This window comes from Ovis canadensis, chromosome 2, assembly GCF_042477335.2.
Source record: "Ovis canadensis isolate MfBH-ARS-UI-01 breed Bighorn chromosome 2, ARS-UI_OviCan_v2, whole genome shotgun sequence".
NCBI classification, from domain to species: Eukaryota; Metazoa; Chordata; class Mammalia; order Artiodactyla; family Bovidae; genus Ovis; species Ovis canadensis.
The window spans coordinates 140,421,254-140,442,175 of NC_091246.1; the positions used below are offsets into that span (position 1 = coordinate 140,421,254).

Consider the following 20,922-nt stretch of genomic DNA (forward strand, 5'->3'; position numbering starts at 1 on the left):
GAATAAATGAATAAAAAGAGAATAACATCAGTGTTGTGCAGCATCTGGGAAGATTGCTTCCATGAACTACTGATGAGAATGTAAAGTGGTACAAGTTTCTGAAGGATGATGTGGCAATTAGGAATCAAAATTCTTACAAATCTGTATCTCTAGTATAACATTGACTTTACTTCCAGAAATGTATCATAAGGAAATAATATACTAGTTAGAACCTTTTTTGTTGCAAAAACCAAGAAACCACTTGTTCTAGGCCAAATAATAATAATGGTGGAACGATTTATACCAAGGGTAAAAGGGAGAATGCATTATGTGGAGCGTTTAGGTATCCCACTCTCTTTAGTCTCGCTCCCCAGGAAACATGGAGACAGGGATTTGCATGCAGAAAGTTTAACAGATGACCCTCTTTAAATCCGTAACTGTAAGAGAGTGAAGAAAGGAGAACTGGACAGAGGGCAAGGTTACACTGAGATGTTATAATCAATGCCATGGAGAGCTTCAGAGTTGCCCAATACTGAGGCAAGGAGCCCAGGCCTTTATACCCACATATCGACCAATCATCGGATGTAGGCTGCCCCTATGTGGAGAAGGTGTGGGACATTAGTCCAAGCAGCTCTTTCAGTCCAAGGGCAGGTCCTGGGATCAACTCAGCTGTGAGCCATCAGCAACAGACATTCCTGGCCTCTGGGGGAATGGATACTTCACTCCTGATGGGGAGGATATGGGTAGGACACCCCAACATCTACTCTACCTACAGAACTTACAGTGTGTGTTCTTCCAAGATGAAGAATAATTGAGCTAGATTCTTTAATGCTGTCAGGGCTTCTCTTTTATTTTTTAATTCAGCTCTTTCACACTGGATTGTCTTCTGTTTCTTGTTCCTCACAGTCAAAGATGATTTCCAACAGCCCCTAATTTAGACATTTTAGCTTCATCCTCAGAGACAGAGAAATTCTGAATGACCCAGCTTGGGTCAGTGTTCATCCACAGACCTACCAAATAACTATGGTAGAGGGTAAAGTCTCACAGTACTAACATGCTATAATCACTGGGATTCAAGGACAGAGAAAGTGGAAAATCCATGCTTTCATGTGCCACATCTATAAATGAAAGTGAAAGTCTCTCAGTCATGTCCGACTCTGCGACTCCATGGACTGACTATGGAATTCTTCAGGCCAGAATACTGGAGTGGGTAGCCTATCCCTTCTCCAGGGGATCTTCCCAACTCAGGGATCAAACCCAGGTCTCCCGCATTGCAGGCGGATTCTTTACCAGCTGAACCACAAGGGAAGCCCAAGGATACTGGAGTGGGTAGCCTATCCCTTCTCTAGCAAATCTTCCCGACCCAGGAATCGAACTGGGGTCTCCTGCATTGCAACCAGATTCTTTACTAACTGAGCTATCAGGGAAGCCCGCCACATCTGTAAAGCCAGAGAAAAAATTTTTCAAAGGATAGAAACTAAAATGTTAACTGTAGCTATTTTTTGCTAGTGGAATTAACAATGGTTTCTCTTTCCTCTTTTTCTTTTTGCATATATATCTTTGTAATTGCTATGTGTAGAAAAATAACATTTTTGTAATTGAAATATTTTTTAAAAGGAAAACATAGGTATCTGGCTCTGGTCCTCTGCACAAAAAGAGCCACCAGGTATAGGGCATAGAAAGACTTCATATAAGGTGAGATTTTCTGAGAACTGGTGTGAAAGACCAGCTTGACTTTGCAAAGCTTATTGCACTGAATTGCACAGAAATGAAACATGGAAAGGCCAAATATTCAGCAGTTACAAGTAATCTTCTGACATCCTGGTGCTCCTTAATCCTCTATCATGAGTCCAAGTTGTAAGTGCAAACTTTAAACAAAACCTTCCACTTGCTTTTGCCAAAATACAGGGTGGAGCAGGGCAATGTAAACCATCAACCAGAAGGTTATCAATATCCTAGCATGCTCCACACTGGGCGGTCCATCATGGAGACAGACTATTTGAAATCCCTGAATTAGCTTGTATTTTACATTAATATATGCAACTGACTTTTGCTGAGCATCTATGTGCCGGGAAATATAAAGAAAAACACAACAGAACCGTACTTTAAGCTAAGGATCCAGTGGGTAGAGAGGTAGAATATGTGTGTCTGTCTGTCTGTGTATTACTTACAAATATACACACACACACACACACACGTACATATTTAATGGGGCTTCCCGGGTGGCTCAGTGGTGAAGAATCTGCCTGCAATGTAGGAGACCTGTGCTCAATCTCTGGGTCAGGAAGATCCCCTGGAGAAGGGCATGGCAACCCACTCCAGTATTCTTGCCTGGAGAATTACATGGACAGAGGAGCCTGGTGGCCTACAGTCCATGCAGTCACAAAGAGTTGGACATGACCGAGTGACTAACACCTCACCCTACCTCACATATTTTATATATTTGCATATATATATATATATACTCAAATAATTATAAAAAAGGTAGAGTGATTTTAGACCCACACTTGAACCTAAAGCATGAGTTCTCTGGGAGTTAAAAGAATTATTACTTCTGGTTGGGTGACTTCATAAAGAATTTCAGTTTAAATGACTGTTTTGGGATTTTAGCTGAACAATTTCATTATATGTCTATGTTGTATCAATATATCATTATATGTATTACCATTTTGTATTTAACATATTATATATTTTAACACTATATATAACACATATATGGCTGCTGCTGCTGCTAAGTTGCTTCAGTCGTGTCCAACTCTGTGCGACCCCACAGACAGCAGCCCACCAGGCTCCCCCATCCCTGGGATTCTCCAGGCAAGAGCACTGGAGTGGGTTGCTGTTTCCTTTTCCATATATAACACATATATGTCTATATATATCAATACATGTATATGTGTATATATATGTATACACAGGTTCTGCTTTAACCAAGTATCTATATTAGCATATCCCTATACTGCCAAGGGATGCACAGGCTTGAAAACTAATTGGAGGGCCTAAAGAAGAACTGGCATTAAATATTTTCAATTAAATTAAATTCTAACTCTCAAGTTTGGGGGAAGAAAAAGAAGGGGACAGATTCTAGGTCCTGAGGGTCTACGTCATGGGGAATGTGCACACCATCCAACCTGACCCCTCACTCTAAGAGATGTCTGACCCTGATTACAGTAAGGCAGCAAACATCACTCTTCCCTGAAGGAGATTATATTGTTAAAAAAAAAAAAAAAAAGGAAAAAGCAGCTAGAGAAATCAATTAGCCATTTTGTCACATTAAGTAATGGGATAAAATGCAGGTTGAATGGTACAGAATCTAGTATTTCCCATCATAGTTTTGGGAGGAAAGCCTTTTGGGACTCAAGGGAGACTTTGATTGAAATTAGACGGATGAACTAATCTTAGTGCTGGAGACTGGCAAGGGGTGGAGAACACAGAGGCAGGGCCAGGCTGAGTGAAGACCGGATATGAGAGCTCTTGCTCTTTCTGGATGTTTTCTTCTCTTTGTTAAAACTAGCACTTTATTTTACTCTGTCTCTGGAGGTTATCTCTTTTCAATTTGCATTGTTCCTCAGAAGAAACACAGGAAACACAGGAAGACATACCCTAAGACAGTCGGTTTCCCTCAACAGCTTAAAAGGTACTGGGCACGTCCCATGTTTTTAAAGCCTAGGAATCAGCTAACCCAAGCCCAGAAAAGTCACTCATTGCTACAATCTACACTCAGCAGGAAGTTAGTTATTCCATCTCAGGTTGGAATTTTTAAATCTTGTCAGTAAAATAAATTTCATCTACTGAAGAACTTATTATATTTTGACCCCTTGCAATTGCTGGGTGAGCATTGTCCAGGCATGACGGTGGGACTAATGGCCCCATGACAAGCAAGTTCTAAGGACCTCTTCCCCTTCCTCTCTCTCCTGCTTAGCCAGCTGTCTCCCCTCTAGTCACCATTATCCTGAGAGATGTGATGGCAAGAGCTACAAGACCAGCCACCTCCAGCATTTAAAAAGAATTTAACCCCACTCAGTTAGTTAAGTCGCTTGGTCAGTCATGTCCGACTCTCTGCGACCCCATGGACTGTAGCCCACCAGGCTCCTCCGTCCATGGGATTCTCCAGGCAAGAGTACTGGAGTGGGTTGCCATTTCCTTCTCCAGGGGATCTTCCCGATCCAGGGATTGAACCCAGGTCTCTCGCAATGCAGGCAGATGCTTTAACCTCTGAGCCACTAGGGAAGCCCCTAACCCCACTTGGCTCAGGGGGTAAAGAATCTTCCTGCAATGCAGAAGACCTGGGTTCAATTCCTGGTTGGGGAAGACCTCCTGGAGAAGAGCATGGCAACCCACTCTAGTACTCTTGCCTGGAGAATCCCATGGACAGAGGAGCCTGGTGGGCTGTAGTCCATGGGGTCGCAGAGTCAGACATGACTGAAGTGAACTTAGCACACCCACACTTGTTCGATGATGTTGCTTTCATCTGAACTGCCGCAAGCACATGTAAATATTTCTATCAAAAACACTGCAAAATATTGCGTTCATAATAGGTGTTTCGTAAATACTTGTAGTCCGCTTTATCAATTGGATTTCAACTCTGTATATCTGAGCTCCTGGTGTCTGTGTGTCTGCTTAGTCGCTCAGTCATGTCTGACTCTTTGTGACTCTTTGGACTGTAGCCCACCAGACTCCTCCGTCCATGGGATTTTTCAGGCAAGAATACTGGAGTGGGGTGCCATTTCCTTCTCCAGGGGAATCTTCCAGACCTAGGGATTTGAACCCTTGTCTTTTGCATCTCCTGCATTGGCAATGTACATTAATATACCAATGATCAAAATATGTCTGTGGCTAAATCTTTTTATAGAGAGAGGTGCTCCAGTAACCCAGCACTGGAGTTCTGAATCGGGAGTCCTGGATTCCAAGATTCTATCCCACGTGGTTTCTGTGAGGTTCAAATGAGAAAATATATATTAAAAAGTATTTCACACAGTTGCTGGCATACTCATTTTTAAGCACTGGACAAGATTTATTAGAATTTTGTCTGTCTCATCTTCGAATGAAAAGGCCAGGTTTATATGCTTTTTCTTTACCATTTTTAATGTATTTATTGGCTGCGCTGGGACTTGGTTGTTGCATGGGCTTTTCTCTAATTGCAGTCAGTGGGGGCTTCTCATTGCGGGGGCTCTAAGAGCATGGGCCCTAAGGGCATGCGGGCATCAGTAGCTGCGGTTTCCTGGCTCTATAATCATGGCACACCCCCTTAGTTGCTCTGCGGCATGTGGAATCTTCCTGGATCAGGGATCAAACCCACATCTCCTACACTGGCAGGCAGTCCTTTACCACTGAGACACCAAGGAAGCCCTTCTGTGGCTTTTTTTTTTTTTGTGGTACAGAATTGAGATAAAGCACAGAGAAAGACTAGAACTGAAAGGCAAGAGGGCAGGGATGTAGATTATTTGCTTGCTGGGCCAGTTCCTGAATTCCCTATATAGTGAAGAATTTAGGTACCAGTCAAAAGTTAAGGAAAATAAACGGAAGCCAGAGATCAATTTGCATAACAGAAAATAGGGATGGGGAGAGCACAGGAAGGCCATAAAGGCTGAGGGGTGGGAGAGAATTTGGGAGGTTTGAGGGTGCTCGGCTGCAGAATAGATGTGGGCTCAGACAGGAAAAGAGGGAAGGGAGTTTTAAGACGTGTTCCTGTGTAGTATAAGGTGGATATCCTATAACATATGGCCCCCACCAGCATGTCCAGCCTCCTCTCCCATGAGTCCTTGCTGGAGCTAAACTGCCCTGCCTGCCATTCTTCTCTTACAATTGCCTACCTCTTTCCTCTTATCTAAACCTCACGTCTCCCTTTCTCTTTTCTGGTTGCCTGATTCCCATCTATTCCTCAAAGCTTCATTCTTCATGAAGCCTTCATGCATTTCATGAGCTGGATATAATCTTTCTTCTGAATTCCCAGGGTATTTAATCTGTGCCCCTCTTGTGGCTCTTTCATTGTTCCATTTATAAGTCTTATCCCTAGGAGCTGCAAAATTTCAAAGATCTGGATACATGTTTGATATATCATTGACTCCTTTGCCAGCATCTAGCACAATGCCTGGTATATCACAGGTACTCAGTAAATATTTGTTAAGGATGGATAGATAAATTCCAATTGGCACATTGTCCTAAATGTCTGATACAAGTCCTATTTTACAACAATATACAAAGGAATTTTAGGAAAAATCCATCACAGGGCTAGATAAGATTTAAATCCAGATTGTTTTCAATCATGGAAATACACTTCCCTCTTTTTCAGCTCTGTTGCTTAATTAGAGACTGGGTAATTCTCACCCAGAGTTCACAGCTATTTTGCTGATTTATAACTTACAACGTATTCAGCTTGAGTAAGTCATCTTATTGTAGACACCCACATTAACCGGAAAAACCATGGCCATGTTAGGGAGAATTGATTTGTAGCCAAACCTTCTTATACCCTCTTGGAAACAAAATCTGGCAGCAATCCAACTGCTCAAGTCAAATAGACATTTAGCTACACTCTGCATTAGATATGCCTGGTGACCTCAGAAAAATACACACAAATGGAAATGCTGGCTTAAAGTACAATAACATGATTATAGTTCAGAACAAAAACTTTTACTTGAAAGCAGCCATAATCGCTGTACTTTTGTCTAGCGTGTATTTGAAAATGTATTTGATTTAAAAAAAAGAAAATGTATTTGATTTAAACCTACAAAAAAATTTCCAAAAGATCTGCCATACTATTTACCAGGAAATAAGTATTATTTTAAACGTGTATTGAAAACAAATGAAAAACAGAACTCTTTTACCCTTTTTCCCTGGTGACTCAAAACCAGTGGTCATTTTGACTTGTCAAAGTAAATTCTACCACAAAATTTTACAAATAGGACATGTGACATTCAGAAGATTCTGACCTAGAGTTTATAGTAATACCTGTGATCCCATCATGTTCTGCACTAAAACTTCCTCTTCAAGCTGAGCAATTAACAAGAAATCCATTATCCTGGGTCAGGGATAGAAAACCTTTTCATTCTGCTTTTGAATTTCAATTTCCTCTCTCTTTATACCTCTACACTCACACACACACACAGCCCTTCTATAACTTTAGAGGTGATAGAATAAAAACTAAGCAAGTACCACTCAGAAATGTGCAGTTTGTCAGTAATATGCAATTACAAATTGGTGCCCAACCAGCCAACAGCCACCTCTCCTTTTAGTATAATTTTGGTGGGATTTATCTTCTGCTACTATAAGAAGCACTATGGAGGAGAACTGAAAACATTTTCAGTCCTTAAGGATTTTAATGTGTTTTTCAAATTTGATTTCTAAGATCCAAAATTGGTCTTATGGATATAATTTAGGCACCCTCTGGTGGTCAATAGAATACAATTAACTTTCCTGAACATTAATATGAATAATCTAAGCTTGAAGGCCAATTTAACAGCTGATGACATAAATATTCTTTTCTTCCCCCCGCTAAATAGTTTCACGGTCTAAATCCCTAAGTTCAAAGTAAATGCTGCCTCCATTATAAAGCAAACGGCTTTGCCCAGTGAAAGTGCTACTTATGAATCATAAAATGCCACACAAACATCAGGTAAGCCTCAGATAAAAGGAGGGTGGGGAGATTCATCTAGATTAAGTATTTAGGGAAAACATTATTAAAAACAGACCAAATCTACCTGAAGTAAATTCACACTGTGGAAAAACATACTTCAACTGGTAACATAAACATAGGAGAGAATGTTACATATTGTGAATATTTTAAAGAAATAATTTGAACCTTTATCAGTATCACTGAAGAATAGAATTTTCTGTCACATTCGCAGAAATACACCCTGTGATATTTTTCTTCAACAGCAAACATTCTGCACTATTTTGGGAACTGTGCTAATAGCACTGGTATTCCTAGTGTTTAAAGCTGTGTTGACATGATAAAGTGCTATAATTTTAACTTGTTATTGTGAGGCAGAAGCTGCCTCATTAATTTCTGCTTCATTCAAAACTGAGGAACGAATCAATGTTTACCAATGGGAATGAACCTAAATGAGTAACAAAATGAAAACCCAAAACACTTGTGATAAGTCATTCGTTTAAAACATAGGAAAAAAACTCAAAGGGTTTTCTAAGTTTTGTTTAGTCAACAAAACAAATAAAAATGAGAAAACGGTTTTTAGTACAGTTGAAATGGATTGTTTAGTGCACTCTTTTAATTTTAATCTTGTTAAATCTGAAAAAAAGGTTGCTCTCTATACAATAAATACAACATCGGTATAGCATACTGCAGATGAAATCACATATCAATGCTTTAACAAAGTATGACTACTTAGTCACACTAAATATTTATGAAACTGTAACATAAGATACTTAAATTTACTAGATATACCAACACTTTGAATATATCAAATATTCAAATAAAAGTCTTCTGTTTTCTCCATAATCCAGTTGATTCAAATATTTTAAAATATCACAGAATGACAACCAAACCTAAAAGGAACATTAGAGATAACCTGGTCCCATTTCTTTATTTTACAAATGAGAAAGGAAAGAACCAGAAAGAGTAGAATATTGGTCTAAAAATCGAACAACTATTTAGTAACAGAGCAAACAAATCTGGCCCTTCTAGGTGCTTATGTGTTAAGCGCAAAATTAAATCTTTGAATGAAAACATAAATGTTCCCAAAGTCAATTCATTTTTGCTCTTTTAATAAACAATCTAAGTCCCCACCCATAATAATCACCCCAAGTGGTTAACGCCCTTCCTTACATTGAATTTGTAGCAGAAAGGCTATTGCTTAGTTTCCAGCTAAGTGAGAAAAGAAACATACTCTATTTCTTATTGGATAATATGACATTATAAAAATGAATACTATTTTCAAGACATAACACTTGGATAAAGTACAGAGAGCATTTTGTTAGAGCATCAAACCATTAAGAAGTCAAAGGACTTATGGAAAGCTAGATGCTTAAAAAGGGAAACATGGCAACATTCAGCTGTATTGTTTAAAGTAGTACAATATCCTAAAAGCATCTTGTGGTGTGTGTGTTTTGGGTGTGGGGGTGCTAAGACTTGTATGGAAAAGAGGAAGGGGAGGGGAAAATAGTCTTCACCTGAGCCAAGTTGTCACTAAGGTTCAGCTGTGATCAGCCATCATTAGTGAGTACGAAGCTGGTCCAGTAACAAAGGCTTGTCTATACAATGTGGGGGTTAAGTCTGAGCACAGGACAGTTAATTTCTGACTCACCCCTAGAATATCACTCCAAAGCATGGAGAGAATTACCAACAAGCTGAGCTGTAGCATCAAAACCTTGATGCTCTGTTACCTCTCAAAGAGAGCTTAACAAAGAGGAGGGAAAAAAAAAAAAAAAACCACGTTTACTCTCAGCCTGATTGGACGCACAGTTCTGAGCTGAAGAGCTTGTGAAGAAAGATTCTTTTGAATAAAATTCAGCTTCCCAAACTACAAGAAGACTCAAACATACAAAATGGCTGAGGACAGAACACACCCCCCTTGCAACTCTGCTTCTAATACTAAACAGGTTTTTCTTTTTAAATTCAAACCACGGTACCATTTAAATTGGTGGGGGAATGGAAAGTGAGGGAGGTGGTCAGGGAGAAGACCAGATGTCTAAGATTTTTCCAATTAATTCTGCCACAATACAAATGTATCAATTTGGAAACCTTGTGATCAGTGCACCCTCAGATTCCCTATCTGTGTATTGGGGGATCTTGGTCCTTTGCTGTTCAATATTCCATGCTTCTATGTGAAAGAGACATTTTAAAAGTTTAATTATAAAGGCAAAAACTTCCTAGATTACAAAATGTATCTGGAGTTAACCTTAGTTCCCTCAACAGTCTGTAATCCCCCTGGTATGTTAGTCGCTCAGTAGTGTCTGACTCTTCGCAACCCCATGGACTGCAGCCCGCCAGGGTCCTCTATCCACGGAATTCTTCAGACAGGAATACTGGAGTGGGTTGCCGTTTCCTCCTCCAGAGGATCTTCCTGACCTAGGGATCAAACCCAGGTCTCCTGCATTGCAGGCAGATTCTTTACCGTTTGAGCCACCAGGGAAGCCTTCGGAATCTCCCGGACATTGTGTGAAAAAATTCTGGTGAGTGTTTGTATGTACATAAATATTTCTCTAGGGAGACAGTATTTCTATTAGACACTCAAAGGGAAATTAGGTCCCCCAAAGTTTGGGGACTTCTGATTGAGAGAGTAAAATGTGTCTCTAGATCCTGCTTTATCTAGTTGTGTGAGCAGACCCACAGCAATCTTTACCAGTCCTAACATCTGTCCCACAAAGCCTTGTCAGAGTTTCTCATTCATCTTCATGAACCGTGTGCTTGTAATTTTTCATGAGCAGAAAGCCTGCTCAAAATCGAGTCCTTTTCATTAAAGATTTAAAATTCTGGAGATTTCAAGATTTATGTTAATATTAGTGGCCAAAGGAGAGCCATTTGACTACATCAGAAAATTTTAAGCCTATAGCATCTTAAATATTTGCCCACTGATGTTGAATTATTTTACTATTTCTTTTTTCTTGAGTTAACTGATACGAAACAAAAGGCTGGCTGCTCCTGCAACCTGCTTTTCTTTTTCTTCTGATCTTTGAGTCTGCTGTGAAAGGATGATGAATTAACTGTGGTTCTATTTGAAGGAGTAATTTTCATCTTCATAATGATTTTGATCCTCAAGATAAATTAAAAATATTTATATAATATTCTTAAAAGAATTAGTTCTAAAGTAAAAAGGAAAATATTAGGGAATCTGGAACTGGGAACTGAAAGCCAGGAAGAAATGAGAACCAAAGAGAAAATCTTATACGATTAGATATTGACATAGTATCAAATCCCTAAGCAGAGAAACAAGAAAAAAGGAGGATTAAAACAAAAAAGAAAGAAGTATAGCAACTAGAGAATACTGAATTGTTGAATACATTACATGAAAACGACAAAAAGCCATCATAACTCAGCTTTTCACGAACATCTTTTGGCTGATAATCTCAAGGCGTTATATGGCTTCTCCTTAATTAAGGCAAAGACAGAGGCGATCAGAGAATATCACAGAAAGATGTTGCCAGTGATTATCAGATAAATGCAAAAAGCTCAGGGGAAGAATCTTTTGTGGTAAAGAAGTGCCAGTCGGTGAGAAATGTTGATTTTCCCCCCTACCCCCAGACAATATCAAAGAGGTGTAAAGTAAAAAGAAGAAAATTAGGTTTAAGCGCTTATAACAAATTATTTTATGTATTCCCAGGTGCTTTTTAACCGACTCCTGTTTCCTCACATATGATAATCTGACCAGAGCTACTCTTAGTGGCTCCTAAATCCAAATGGAGGGGAAAGCAACATTTAGTGCCACTGTTTGACTCCAGGCTCCTTTCCCGGGTCCTGCAGCTTCAGGTCAAGGGCTCCAGACTCTCTGTTAACCCCGGAGGCGCCAGGGGAAAGGAATCTTCTCACACGAACCCGATCCCCAGATGACCCTGGCTGGCTCCTTGTATTCATGGAGCATCCTTCAGGGAGTTCTTTCGAGTAACAGCTCCTTTCTGCGTCTCCACAAATCCCATTCAAGGAAAAACCTGGGATTTCAGCTAAAACCCACCCCGCCCCTGCTGCTGCCAGGCTCTGGGAGGCCGCCTCCCGGGGGCAAGCAGCTCGGGCGGCTCCTCGCAGCCCGGGGCAGGAGGGGCCAGCGCCCTAGGCCCCCGCGCGCGCCCGTTGCCATGGGAACGCACGGGGCTCCGCCGCCCAAGGGGAAAAAGGGAGGAGGCGCGCCGGCGGATCCAGTGGGAGACGCTATCGCAAGATGGCGTCTGCGAGGCCGCGGGATGCAGAGTGAGCGCACCCCGCCGGGGGTTCTGCGAGGCTGCTCCTCTCCCCGCCGTCGCCGCCACTGCGGCGCCGCCTCTCCGCCTGCCATTGCGCCGCGGCCGAGCCTCCCCACCTCGTAGGTACCGGCGCCCGCGCGCGCTCCGCTTTTGCACAGATGGCAGCGACAAGTGCCGGCTCGCCGAGGGCTAACGGGTTCCCCCTTGTCAGGGTGCGCTTGACAATAACGCGTGAATAACTTTTTTCTTGCAGCGGCCCCCTGCCTCCCGGCCTGCAGCCTCCCCGCGCCCGCGCCCCCACCACGCCCCTCCGACTCCTTGCTCCCTCCGAGGTGTGAGCGCGTCGTGCCGATGAGGTGATCCCCGGCCAGGCTGGGAGGAGCGCGTGGACCGGCGGGCGGCGGCGAGCAGTTGGCGAGCGCCTTTACAATGGCCCTGACCCTGTTTGGTAAGTGCAGCCCTCTGCCCGCGCCGCCGCAGGTGGGCCGCGCCCCGGGGCTCAGAGGTGGGGCACCTGGGGAAGGGACGCCCCGGGCGGTGTCAGGCGCGGGCTGTGGCAGGGGAGTTGGGCGCCCGGGGCGCCGGGCTAGCGCCTTCGCGCCTCTCCCATTGTTTCCTCTCCAGGCAGGGCCGATGGGCGTGTGCTCCCCTGGCCAATTCTGGGCTGGGAGGCTCTGAGGTCCCTGTGTGTTTTGTAAACGGAAGGTTCTCTAAGATGCCAAGTTGGGAACGAAGTTAGCTGGCTGTTTCCAAACCTATGTTTCTCAAGTCGGTAAATAAAGATCCTGGAAAGTTTATTTATTTTGACCAAGATGTCTGTGCATCCCAACCTTCCTGCAATTGCCAAATGGGTGTGTTGATTCCTGTTGGATTTGGGGGGAATTTTTTGGACTCGGTATATTCCGTTGGAAACAAGAATGAGTGGTGAACTTATTTTAATATTTGCTAAAATTGAAAATGTTTGCTCTAATGCGTTTGAGAGCAGATAGAAGGAAGTTGGTATTGAAGATAAGTAATCTCAGGAGTATATCGTTGAACATTTTACGAAAGTAGTAGTGTTTCTGTGATGTAGTTACTGTGACACTATTGTTTCAGCAATTAATTAAAGGTGTTTTGCTTTTCCCCCTCTCCCAAGAAGTCTGTAATGACAATGGGTTGGAAAGAAGGACCAAAAATACTTTATTTTCTTGTGCAAAAACAGATTGTGTTACATATGTATTTTGCTTTAAGAAAACTCAGTATGTGAAAATTTAGATGATCAAAGTATTCAGTTTTTCAAAAAAGAAAAGTACAATGATATGTACCTGATGGTTACCAGGATAATAAGTTAATCACAACGTCCTTTCCAGTTACGTTTTAACAGTGTCATTTGATCAAGCATGTTACAGGCATCACATGACACAATGCTTTTTGATGTAAATACTTCAGAGTTTATTAATCTGCTGGAATCAAAGAGTTACTTTTATTTTTAAAATTAAATTTAGACCCAGAGAGGTTGTTCAGACTCAGAGGGCTCATGGCCTTTTTGTGGCAGAACTGAGACTAGAATATAGTTTGCCATCTTCAGTCTAGGACTGTATTTACTTTGTTCAGATACTTATGGTACTAGAAATAACATTTTTTTATTTGGTGTTTGTTGGTTGTCCATGAGTGCTTTAAAAAATGTTTCTTCTTTCTCTGAAAGGGATAATAAAAATCTCGTGTTTTATAATATCTTGTATCAAATATGCATTACTTAGTAGAAGTATTTTTTAAGTGTGAACTTTTTTGGTCTAGAGTTAAACTTTAATGAACTCTTTACTCGCAGTTGATACTTTCTTTTGAAGAAGCATTTATCTTACACTGTTGTAGCTAGTACATTGCGGTAAGACCTACTGTAGGAAATTCTCTTTTAAACTATTTTTGACTAAATTCATTTACCTTTCTAAAGAGATAGTCTGCATTTTCATGGTTTGTTTTCAAAGATATAATTTACAAATCAGTGACTTTTAAAAGACTGGCATTCTTAATGAATAAAATGGATAAATTGGGGAGACATGGAGTATATGATGAGGCTCCTTTGAATGAATTCCTAAATTATTAAATCTTTATCTACTAAAGGGGGGGGGGGAGAAAAGGAAAAGCATGGAATTTGACCTCTTGAGGAAGGTGAAAGAAACCGCTCCCACCTCTCAGGATGAATAAAGTGTCTTTAAAGTTTTAAAGTCATCTTGTGGGAAAATAGAATTTGGTTTAAAAATCCATTTGGTTACAATTTTTAAGTATTTCTCTGTTGTAAAGCAAAGTATATCTCTGTGCAGAGGCTATTTTCTCAGTAATGATAGAGCAACAGTTGATCTCAAGTGTAGTTGCACACCACTCATCATTTTGTTTAAAATGTAGGTTCTTTTGTCCAGAGACCCACAGAATCTGCACTTTTAGAGGAACTCCCTTGTGATTGTTACACGTTAAAGTTTGAGAACTGTTATATTAATGATAAATAGATTGACTCAGACTTGCTCAGTTCAAAATAGTTCTTTGAATATGCTAAGAGCGGTCTCCAAGGGTTAGAAGAAATTGATTTTATTTTAGACATTACTACTTTTTAATTAATTGGCCTTAGAAGTGCCTCATATCTCTTCTTAATAACCAACTTAGAACTGAGGAACAATGAAATGAAGTTCTATGAGATGGTGAAGAGAAGCTAGGAACAAAACGTTAGACAAGTGTGACCTTCTGATCATCACGGTCAGAGTTCCATAGAGTTTCTTCCTAAGCTTCCTGGAAGTGACCCCTGCCAGGACACTGTCTTGTGTATATTGGGTGTGTTAGTTGGTTAAGCAGTTAAGGCTGTTTGGGCTACTGTAGTAAAATGGCAACAAAACCTGGGTGGCTTCCTCAACAGTCATTTATTTCTCACAGTGTTGGAAGCTGGGAAGTCTGAGACCACGGTGTCGTTTGGCTTACTTCCTCATAAGGGCCCCCTTTCTGGCTTGCGGATATTCATCTTCTTGCTGTGTCCTTACATGATGGAGAGAGAGGGAAAGCAGCTTTCTGGTCTCTTCTTATAAGGGCACTAATCCCATCATGAGGACCCCACCTTCCTGACTTCATCTAATCCTAAGTACCTTCCAAAGGTCCATCTCCAAATACCATCACGTTGCAGGTTAGGGCTTCAGCATATGAACTTTTTGGGAGGACACAGTTAAGTGCATAGCAGCCAGCAATAGAGTCTTCGTGTTTTTGCTTTATGTTTTACATTTCCATCCAGGTTTTTTTTTTAATAATTGTAAAGAATGTTCTTTTTATAGGAAAAACTTTTAGTGAAAGTCAGATTAATTTTTTAAAAAGGGAGCCTCTAAAATTACCCAATATATTTTTTACATTTATAGACATTTTTTTCACCCAAGTGTGTTATAGGAACTTAGTAAAGTACCTGTCAAATTAAGCTGAAGAGTGAAGACTGTCTTATATATTGTCTTCACTGTTAATCACCTTTGCTGCTTAAAAGGACATTTTCAGTGCAAATTTCCTTTTTACTCTAGGATGGAAGAACCAGATCCCAGTTCTTCATCTTTCAAATGAACCAGTGATCAGCATAAATACAAATAATTTTTAAATCCTCAAAACTCTCCAAATATGGTTCATATTCTGGTCACTCACCTTTCCTTCCTGGTTTGACAAGCATCTCTAGCAGCATGCAGGAAACATGTGCCCTGTGTTAGAGCCGACATTCCAGAACTATAGTGTTTGCACCTAGCTACCTAATTCCGTGTGGGCTTTGTTAGAACTTCCCTGGCAGAGAAGTCCATGTTGTCCGACAATTGCTGGGCTAGAGGGAAAGTCTCAGATCATCTAGTTCAGGATTTGGGGGCTGAGGTACCAGCCAGAATATCCTGATTTGCTGCACTCGTACAGCCCTAGTTGATAGAACTGGGGGAAAAACATCCTGTCAGGTCATCACTTGGCAGGAATTTCTGTCATTTGTAGCTAAATGGAGCTCTGGTTTATAGCCCAGGACAGCTGGTGAGATTGGGAACTCAGTTATAATTCAGCTGTGCTAAGCTAGCCAAACCTGAATAACTCTCTGGGTGGAATTGGCTCTGGCGTTGCCCCTGCTCGCCCCATCCCCCTTTTTTCTTCTTACCATGTAGTCACCATCATCACTGCCGTCGATCACTTCTGATATTTAGGATTTCTCTGGACTTTCTTATATTCTTTCCTCAGTCTGTCCTACCCCCATGGAAGCCCTTCATTATGCTGCTTTATTTGGCATCGTTCACTATCCTGACAACACCTGTCTGTGGGTATCTTTTCAGAGAGGCTTTGGAGCAGTTAAATAGGGATGGAGTATTCTTTGTGATACAGTTAGGAAATTTTCTGACTTCCACGGCTGTCCTGGCAGACAACTGCACACTTTCAGTATGATTTATTTGACCAAAAGCTCATTTTATAGGACACGTCCACTTGAGTATACTCTCTGTTGCCATTTTAATTGTTCAGATATTCTCATCAAAGAGTATGAGAAGCAGCAGGGTGGTCTGATGTTGAAAGCCCAGCTACTTTTCTTAGAATCTGTCATCTTTTTCACTGTCATTAAAATCACCATCCTTATTTAAATGCTTGTCCATATTCTTTCTTTTACTGGTGTCAGAAGCCTGAAGTCTCAGCTTAAAATGTTTTCTTTTAATGTTTGGAGACTTGGTACCATGTAAGAGAGATAAAATTATTATAGTTGTTATAACTCTGATAGTCACCATCTGTGTACAGTGTAAGAGGAATATTGGTGGATGCCATCTTGAGTCACATCTGTCCCTGAAATAACCATCCTGTAAGCATTCTAATTTTAGAAGATAGTGATAAGTATAATGACAAATTTTTAATGTATTTATTAAGAGTTTTAGTTTCTTTTAGATCGGTATTTCTCAACTTTTTTTTTAAGTCACCTTCTGTAAGAAGTCTTTCACACAGTTTTTTGTAATTGATCTCTCTGTGAAACTTTAATACCAAGATTCTGTTTATGGACTGTGTGTATATTTGCTCTATGTGTAAAGAGAGTAATTTTTCTTCGACCCCTGGAAGCCAAGTTTTGCTCCCTTGAGGGCAGTCTTACCCCCACTGAGAATACATGTTTGAGACTAATCTAAAGCAATCATAAGAGAATTAGAAAAATATTGTTTTATATATCACATCATTCTGAAGGAGTGACATAGATATAATAAGTTTTGCATTTTTTCACCAGATGGGTTTAACCTAAGTTTTAACAGTGTGCTTCATCTTGAGAGCAGCCATAACACAGAGTTCCTTGATTGGTCTGGGGTATGTGTAGCTTTTCTCAAAGTCGTCCAGTAATAATAATAGCCCCTGATCATGGGGAATTGGTGTTTTCTCAGTTTTATAAGATCAGTAACAGTACCTTTAAAACACTTTTTGAAATCTGTAATATATAAAATAAAGGGGCTTCCCTGGTGGCTCAGATGGTAAAGAATCTGCCTGCAGTGCAGGAGACCCAGGTTCCATCCCTGGGTCAGGAAGATGCCCTAGAGAAGGAAATGGCTACCCACTCCAGTATTCTTGCCTGGAGAATTCCATGGACAGAAGATCTTGAAGGCTACAGTGTATAGGGTTGCAAAGAGTTGGACATAACTGAGCAACTTTCACACTCACAATAAACTAAATGAAATCACTGTACTTAATTTTTAACCCAATGCAAGACAAATTCTCAAGCCTGGCCTTACAACCTATTACTGGTCATAAATCATTCTTCCATAGGAAATGATTCCTGCAAACTTTGATTTTTTAATATATTAATATAATCCTGCTGTACTTAAAATAGCAGAGTAGGAAAACTAAGAAAGCAGAACGATGTGACCATATTTTACATTGGAAAATGATTTAAAAAAGAATCAGGTCTGACAAAATAAAGTTACAAATATGTATTCCTAATTTAGCTCCTTATACTTAAAAAGAAGGATGAGTACCTTGTGAATATCCTGAAAAGCATTGCTTTGTATAGTCTAAAGGGTGAATTTTATGGTATGTGGATTATATCTCAATGTAAGATTGTATTAATAAAATTGTGGGAGGAGGATAGGAAATCAGAATGAATGGAAGGAAAATTCACTTCAGTTAAACTGTAAAAGCCAGAAAGGACTATTTTTAAAAGAGTGGTTTTATATTCAGGAACCTTTAGAACTGTCCATGTTTTTAGAAAGTCTTTTTTTCCTTTTATTCCCCAAGGAACAAAAAACCAAAACTGATAGGTTAAAATACCCTACCTGTTTTGAATGGTTGTTTTAAATTTAGAAAAGCAGACACTTCTTGAAAAGAGTTACTTTTGACAGTGAGGCACTTTGGGGGAGAAGGGGAGATGAGTCAGGCCCGGCCTGCTGCCAGCTGATGGTGGTGTGGGGCCACCTCGTTGTGTTACCCAGCTGCTCTGAAAGTGGTTCCTTTCCCTTTCCACTCTGACCTCTTACCTTATATATTTCATGGTGTAAAGCAAACAGAAAAAGGGTGTTGTTTGAGAAATACATTATCTTGCTGGAATAGATAGATCTTTCTGACCACAAACTTGACATTTCGAAAACAGAATGGATCCTCTTCTTTAAACTGCTAAACTTGCCTGATTTTCCCATTTCTGCGATTAGCACATAGCTTCAGCCCTTATTCTTTCTGTCTTGTACCTCTTCTACAGAAGTTTGTTTTTCAGGTCCTTAATGGCTGTGACATTACTTTGTCAGAGATGGTTTTTAGGATTTGAAATTGCTTATACTAGGTGGGAAAGACGGCAGATAGGTAGCTGTGCATTTAAGGGATATGTAAATATCTGCCTGACTGAAATACTTTTCCCTGCAGGCCTTTTATGGTGAATGAATTTTACACCATTAAAATTAAAGCATGATTTTTTTTAGTATATTACCTGTTAAGGAATAGCATGCTAAATATAGACGCCTATCATATGCATGGAAGAAAGATTTTAATTTATGGACTGAAGATCTTAAAGTAGTAAGACAAGCAGGCATTTTGACTGAGGGAACTACACTGTAAGAGAAAAGAAAGTGCAGAAGCGTTTGTCTGGAGAGTGGGGCATTACTAAGAGGGACCCATGTTGTAGGTGGTGGTGTGAATAAAAGCTCAGGACATCTGGCATGAGGGAGAAGGAGTGGACGGTAGAGCGGGAGAAGGGAAGCAGAAACAGGAACGTACTCTTTCATGATTTTCCTGAGGAGCAGCTCTGAGGCCTGGGGTGTGTTTTCCTGTTCAGTGATTTGTTTACTCATGTCTGATGAATCGAGAGCCTAATATGTGCCAGGTATTTATTAGTTCCTGTCCTCAAGGAAATTATATTTGCAGTTGAGGGCACAGAGGAAAATGTATAATGTGCCAGAGGGCTCAGGCTGTGAAGAAAAATGAAGCAGAGTGAAGAGGATGGGGCAAGCTGTGGTCAGGGAAAGCCTCACGGCAGAGGTGGGTTTTGAGCAGAGACTTGAAGGAAATAAGGGAAAGAGTTACATGAAGATGGGGAATCGCCTCATGGAACAGGCTTTAATCCAGGGATGTGCTTAGCCATTTTGAGAAACAGGAAGAAAGGCAGCGTGGCTGGAGCAGAGTGAGCCAGCCGAGGTGCTGGCAGGTGAGGGCAGAGAGGCATCTGGTGGACGAGGGTTGCTGGGGTCACAGATTATGAGGGCCCTGTCGGTACACCTCAGCGAGGACTTCAGATTTCACTCTGAGTGAAATCAAAAGCCTGTAGTGGATACTTCCATAGCATGTGGTGTGGAGGAAAAGGCTTAGATTTTGAAGTAAGAGCTGCCTTGAATCCTTTCTCTGCCAAGTGTCAGCTAGATGTCCCAGTCTCATTTTTCCGTGTATCTCAACAGGAGCTATTAGTTTCCTGCAGAAATAAATGAGATCATGTATCTAAGATTCTTAATACAGTCATTGACGATACGTAGTAGCCAATTTTGTCAGTTACTGTAAATACTAGCAAAGATCCAAGATATCAGCAGAGTTTCTCCATTTGTTTATTTCACAAGTCTGTCAACCCACTTGAAAAAGTGGTTCTGCAGTATTTCTGCTTGTGTGTGTGGTTAAATACTTGCCACAGGCCACTGTAGACTTTGTCTGAGAATGCTTGAGACCTGGATCAGTGAGGTATGGTGATGACCAGATAGACTTCTGATAGTGCTGGACGCTTGGTACTTTCTAGTGTGCTCTAAAAATGTAAAAAAACAAAAACAACACTGGCCAACAGGCAATGCTTACTTCTCCTTTGGGAGGTCATCCAGAATATAATCAGATCTAGCCTCAGTCCTCATGGCACTTAAAGGTATCAAGGAGTGTAAGCTCAGTGGCTGGCACATAGTAGGTGCTCAGTCCAAATTTATTGAGTGACTAAATGAATGCAGAACAAACATTTAATAATGGACTGTTACTCTGTATACTTACCTGTGAACAACCTTGTGTGCACACACAGTCATGTCTGACTCTTTGCAGCCCCATGGACTGTGGCTCACTGGGCTCCTCTTGTCCATGGGATTCTTCAGGCAAGAATACTAGGGCAGAGTTGCCATTTCTTCCTCCAGTGATCTTCCTGACCCAGGGATTGAACCCATGTCTCTTGTGTCTCCTGCATTGGCAGGTGGATTCTTTACCACTGAGCCACTTGAGAGCCTTGACTCAGTTTAAACATTTCTATTTTTTCCTCCTTTATTATTTTGGGTTATTCATATTATATTAGAGTCCATAACTGGAAACTCAGACCTGCTTTTTAGAAATTTATTCAGTTCAGTTCAGTCGCATCCGACTCTTTGTGACCCCATGAACTGCAGCACGCCAGGCCTCCCTGTCCATCACCAACTCCCAGAGTTTACCCAAACTCATGTCCATTTGCTTCTCTACCTGAAATCCTCTAGTGAGCCGTCATCACCATTAAGTCCAAATTCCCTACCTGTTTGGTTTTGTCTCTCATCACCTCCTCAGAGGTTGTGTTTCAGGCATACTGAACAACTTCGAAGTTTCCAGAAGGGATTGTACCCAGTGTGGCTGTGGCATCATTTTACAAGCCTTTCGTTGCCTTAACTCCCTTCTACACATCTTGCAAAACTCACCTTG

At 40.9% G+C, this 20,922-nt stretch overlaps 1 protein-coding gene across 5 annotated transcripts in view; it reads left to right on the top strand.

Moving 5' to 3' along the window:
• Nucleotides 1-11,741: 11,741 nt before the first annotated feature.
• CHN1 (chimerin 1) overlaps nucleotides 11,742-20,922 on the top strand; it is a 215,530-nt gene continuing 206,349 nt past the window's right edge. For 2 of the 5 annotated variants that reach the window (XM_069577169.1, XM_069577167.1), the window contains exons 1-2: nucleotides 11,784-11,945; nucleotides 12,080-12,274. Coding sequence is in view for 2 of the 5 variants with exons in the window: in XM_069577165.1 (XP_069433266.1) it covers nucleotides 12,256-12,274 (19 nt within the window). In the remaining 3 variants the exon portion in view is untranslated. Of the gene's footprint in view, nucleotides 11,950-12,079; nucleotides 12,275-20,922 lie in introns of all 5 variants that reach the window. The other 3 variants (XM_069577165.1, XM_069577166.1, XM_069577168.1) reach the window with 3 other exon arrangements.